At 40.1% G+C, this 5,373-nt stretch overlaps 1 protein-coding gene across 1 annotated transcript in view; it reads right to left on the bottom strand.

Moving 5' to 3' along the window:
- Positions 1 to 1,085: 1,085 nt before the first annotated feature.
- MAGT1 (magnesium transporter 1) overlaps positions 1,086 to 5,373 on the bottom strand; it is a 20,028-nt gene continuing 15,740 nt past the window's right edge. Inside the window, exons 9-10 of the mRNA XM_026652990.2 lie at positions 4,820 to 4,910; positions 1,086 to 2,989 (exon numbers count right to left, since the gene is read on the bottom strand). Of these exons, the coding sequence (XP_026508775.1) occupies positions 2,974 to 2,989; positions 4,820 to 4,910 (107 nt within the window). The 3' untranslated portion in view covers positions 1,086 to 2,973. The remainder of the gene's footprint in view (positions 2,990 to 4,819; positions 4,911 to 5,373) is intronic.

Here is a 5,373-nt window from a genome sequence, read left to right as displayed (position 1 = left end):
TGAAGGGGCAAGTGGAATCTGCTAAAATTCAAACTAATGGTGCTACAGAGTGTAGGTATTTCAACCCTAACTGTTAGATCCCTAAGCAGATCTCCTTGGCACAAGACAGGGACCGTACAGGTCTTTATTAGAACACAATCTTTTTTTGCTCTATTTTAATTCACCTTGCCTTCAAGTCTATGCATTGTATTTACAGTCTTGGTAGAGAAGACAGAGAAATGTTTTACTTCTCACACCATTATCCCCATTTTATAAGTGAGGCACTCAGCCACAGAGATTAAGTGGCTTGCTAAAAGTCACAGAGCAGGAGAATCTAGATCTCTTGACTGTAAGTCCACTGCCTTAACCATAAATGCCAACCTTCCTCTCTACCCACTAAAATGGTCTGGTCCACAGGTTTCCTGCAACTGCCTGAAAGCTAGTCAGTCATATAACTATGTTCTCCCCTGAAGAGCCGATAAAATGTACCTCATGTATTTAAAACTATTACTAGAAACAAGCCTAATAACAGTTAAAGCAACAAAGATTTTACCTTTTCAGAAACAGAGTCCTACGTGGCTATGGTTTGGATAGTTTAGATATCATGACTCTAGGTTCCCAACAGTTGAAGTTCAGCAAGCTTGAAAATATCTAATGGCAGCATTCTTGGAGTATTGATGAAAAAGCAACAGCTGAAACCATTCATAATTGCATTGCAAACATCTTCAAAGTTCCAGCCCTCAGTGCTAGCTTGCTTCTTCCTATACAAAATGCCATACTGGATAAGACCAGTAGTCCATCTAGCCCAATATCCTCTCTCAGGGCAGTGGCCAAATGCATCAGAGGGAATGTACAAGAAAATCCATAAGATCAAAATAGGAGAAAACTATTCTTCTGGCTAGGAAATTCTAACACTGTCATATTTTCTGTCCTAGTCCAGTAGACCCCAGACAGTTTATCTAGTCATACAGACCTAATAGACTTTTTGTCAGCAATGTACCAGAGTGAGAAAAATTAACTTCATTTTCAAAAGGAATTGCAATTTTCTATTTTATTAATAGAATATTTTATAATGCATGTTTAAATTTCAGACACAAGAACAAGGATCAGACTGTAAAACATTTTATTGAAAGTTGTCCAAAATCCAGTCAATCATGTGATTATCTGTGCCACTAACGCTCATCATTCTGAGCTGTACAAAAACATATCTCAATATTTAAATTGAACTATTACCAAAAGACTAGATTAGTGTAGTTAAGGCACTTGAGATGTAAGTTAACGTAGCAAACTTGCATAACAGTAACATTCTAGTTTGAATGAAGTAGTTATTTCTCATGTACTCTTCAGTCTAAAGAAAACTTCCATATCCCTTGCCCCTTTGAGACAGGAAAGAGGACAGGAGGTGAGAAATTACCTATTTATAACATCCTCCGTGATAAACTACCTCCAAGCATTTGTCCTGCCCTGCAGCAGGTAGCACTATCTAGTCAAGCTGCAAGAGTTCCCACTAGTACAGGTGCTGGAATTCCTAGTCATGGCCCATTCTTAAGACTATTTGGGCTGAGGCACAAGAAGTCAAGTCTCCTCCTTCTTAGGGATGGGATGGAGAAGGAAGTGTCTCAGGGGCACACTATGCTTGTTAGAAGAAATAAGAGCAGAAAATAAAGCAGAAAGGGCTACTATAAGACTAAGAGAACCTCCACTGGGATAGTAATGTTTATCCTAGGATCATACCTGTATCCCCCTGCACCCAATCTCCATAGTAAGTAAGGCTGAAGGAAACTAGAACAAGTTAAAGGAGGTGGCAAGTCACAGATCCAAGTGATAATGACTGAAAGTGCTAGCATGTCTGCTGGTTTGGCAGGATTCTGAGAATATTTTTAAACCACATTTAGGATCCCTCTGCTTTATCAGCTGAAACTGGCTATCTTTTGGGCTATTTTTCAGATTAGTTTTTCACAATCAACTATTTAGAAGGAAGAAAAGGCTAAGAACATTCCTGACTTTGGGCTATGTAGACTGGACTCACGGTGCCAGCATTTATTGCTTACAGGGGAGTTTCGGTGTTAGGCAGTCAAAGAGAGTCCTCACTGGCCAATTAGTAACAGGACAATGTGTTCAGAGGGGAAGGGCGGATTTCCTAGACCTATTAGACAGCTCAGGATAGCAGAGACTGCAACAAACTGTGGTCATTTTATTAAAAAAATATATCAGTGTCTTTTTGATGATGGGGAGTGTTGAGCATTGAGGGGAATATTAAACCACTCTAGATAACTTAATTCAAGATTCCACATGCATTCATCAGTTCTATATGTTGATAACTTCCCCTTACTCTGTGGGGGTAATCTGTTGCACTGCATTGCAGTTAAATACAAGAGATTCAAGTTGAAGAACTGTAAGATTTGCACATTTGCCACTAGAAGCTGGAGAGTATTCCAGAAAAAAAGGAAGAGGTTTCCAGGTACATGCTGAATTTGGCCCCCTCATTCATGAAAAGGTATGACTCAGGCATCAGAGTTATGAAAAAAGGTAAAGGAAAAATGCCAGCGAGAGCAGCAACGGGTAGACAGGAAAGAGAACGTAATTTAAAAAAAAAAAAAAAAAAAAAAAGGACATACACCCCCCACACCTTTGAGGGAGCAGGAAAAATGAGGCAAACAAATTATCAAACTGAATGTAAGTACTGTTTCTAGTTATTTCAAAGAAACACTAGTAGTCCATATTCTAAGCTTTGAATTCCACTAGGTTTAAAGTAAAATGGTTTAACATGATGTAAAGCTTATGAAAAAAAGACTGAATCTTAATATTCCATGTGACTTTCAGAGTATACTGCTTGTCATATTAAGGCACTACACATTTTCTTTGGTTCAGTGTTTAACTATCTCATTCGCTTTAAAGAGAGGTAGCATGAACCATACACGTTTAGCTTTTCAGTTCCATTACACGCAATTTCAGAGTTGACACCTTTCAAATGCTCCCAGCCTGTGGAATCCTTTAACTCATCAGGAAACTGCAACAAAACACAGGATATTTAATAAAAAAAAAGCACTGAATCAAAGAAAGAAATATTCCATTTAGTTCTCTAAACATTTTCATTCAGAATGATTAGGGGCATATGGGAGAATGTAACATGACATGAACTGGGTATGGTACAGCTGAGGTGGAAGTAGTTGGGGAGAAGACCCTTTACAGCAAGTCCTGTAGTAACTCATATGTTACGTTGATTGGCTCTGGAGGGAACCACATCCATTCTTCCTGGGCTACAAAGTTGACTAACATACAAAGCTCATTGATGGTAGGAGAGTTAAGCTGAAAACATGGAGGTTCTGACAGTCTCCTTCCATATCAGTCACTAGAAAGAGCAGTGATCCAACTCTGTCCATTGCTCTGGAAGCACACTCTCATTAGTTCCAAAACACACTATGGATTTTAATAGAATTTTTTTTTGAAAGAACGATTGCCCTGGCAGAGAGATGAAAATATCAGCCTACGGAAGCAAGGCAAATCATAAACTAGCAACAGAAGAGGAGGTCAATGGGAGCTGGCTTCCTAATTCCCATTTGTACCTTTAAAATTTCCCCCCCGAAAGGATAAAATAGTTACAAATCAAAACCTGGTGTTATATAGAGTCCTATTGATTAGGACTTCAGCCAGAGGTGAAAGTAACCCGGTACGGTGTCCTGGCAAGAGCCAGTACGTCGTGCCGGATCGCATCGGCTTCCGCGGCAGGGATTTAAAGGGCTCTAGGCTCCCCGCCGCTGCTCGGCGCCCGGGCTGGGGCCGGGATTTAAAGGGCCCGAAGCTCCGCGGCGGCCGGAGCTCCGGGTCCTTTAATTTGCCCCTGAGCCCTGAGGGCTCCCAGCCACCTCTGCAGCTGGGAGCCCTGGGTTGATTTAAAGGCCCGGGGTCTCCCAGCCACAGCCAGTGCCCTTAAATCTTGAGAGGCCCCGCCTCTTCCGGTTGAGGCCACGCCTCTTCCGGATGATGCCACGCCCCCTCAGGACTCTGGCAGTACCGGTAAGTCCTGTAAGTTACTTTCACCCCTGACTTCAGCCCCTCAAAAAGTGTACTAGATGCTCCATATAACAAATGCAGAGACACAGGCAGCTTTGAAGATCTCAACCCAAGAAATTTAGAACTCCAGGTAGAATTTGGGGTCCAAATCCCTTAAGCAGCTTTGAAAAAAAAAAAAAAAAAAAAACCCTCATCTCTAATGAGGTAACGATTAAGAAAGAGGTGATTTGGAAAAAAACTAGGAAAAAAGCTTTAAGGTCATCAAATGCTTCACTCCTATTACCGAATTTATGGCGAGTAATGACAGTGTGGCATGAAAAATGTTTAATACTAAGTAATCTTTGGGTTCTTACTTACTCTATACCTGTCAGATTATAAAAAGTACCATAGCACTTTTTCTTTTGTTTTGAATAGGATAGAGGAAATAGTGACTAACTGTTGACCACAAAAGTTTCATTACTGCAATCAACTAGCTTTTATGCCGCTAGTTTCACCAAAAAATGAAAAGTGTTTTCAGGACAGCATGTTTTCAATTTGTCTTCTGAAGTGGATTTCAGGCAAAGTAGTGTTTTTTATAGTCACCCACTTTTGTCAAAAAACTATTGTGAAGGGAAACCCCAATCAGAATGAATGTAAGGTAACAGTTTATTCATTTTTAGTTACATTGTAAACCGTGCAAGTAGCACCCCTATATGGTTATAAAATCTCAATGCTTTAAGTCACTGTACCTTTATTTACTATAATACTCTGTTCTAATCAATATAATATAGCCACATCAACACCTATGTATTAAAGCACAACAATTTAAGCAGCAAAAAAGTCATACCTGTATGGGTAGCCATGGTATTTAGATCTGAAGACAGAGAGCAGCCAGCTGAAGAATAATACCACCAGGCCAACACCAGCTACACACATTACTGTAGATAAGCAACAGAGTGCAGAATAAAATGATCAGACAGATAAATCCACCCTGAAAACACCACTATGGATAGGGTTTTAAAAATGCTAAACAACAGCTAAATCTCCACCTGCTGCACTCAATGGGAATTTAACTGTGGATGTCAACAGGAGCAGGAGCGACTGCTGAGTCCCTTTGAAAAATCCCACCCTGCGATGCTGGCAGACCAGGTGTTAGCTCTTGTCAAAGCTTTAGGCCTCAGCCGAGCACTGACAAATTCACTGCTGGAAACCAGTCTGTTTTTTCCTGTATGTTAGTATGGTTAAGATGGGTACTGAACTTACAACCAGGTGTTTAGACTTTATGAAATGCTTGTAAATTGCTGCATGCATTAATCTCACTTATAATATCTTTATCGCATGCTATCAGGTAACATTTAAGGTTTTGCTTTGTAACTGTAAAAAAAAAAAAAAAAAAAAGAG

Source organism: Terrapene carolina, unplaced genomic scaffold, assembly GCF_002925995.2.
Source record: "Terrapene carolina triunguis isolate 2854851 unplaced genomic scaffold, T_m_triunguis-2.0 Scaffold131, whole genome shotgun sequence".
NCBI classification, from domain to species: domain Eukaryota; kingdom Metazoa; phylum Chordata; order Testudines; family Emydidae; genus Terrapene; species Terrapene triunguis.
The sequence above is the reverse complement of the archived record's forward strand: the minus strand, read 5'-3'. Positions and strand labels throughout refer to the sequence as shown.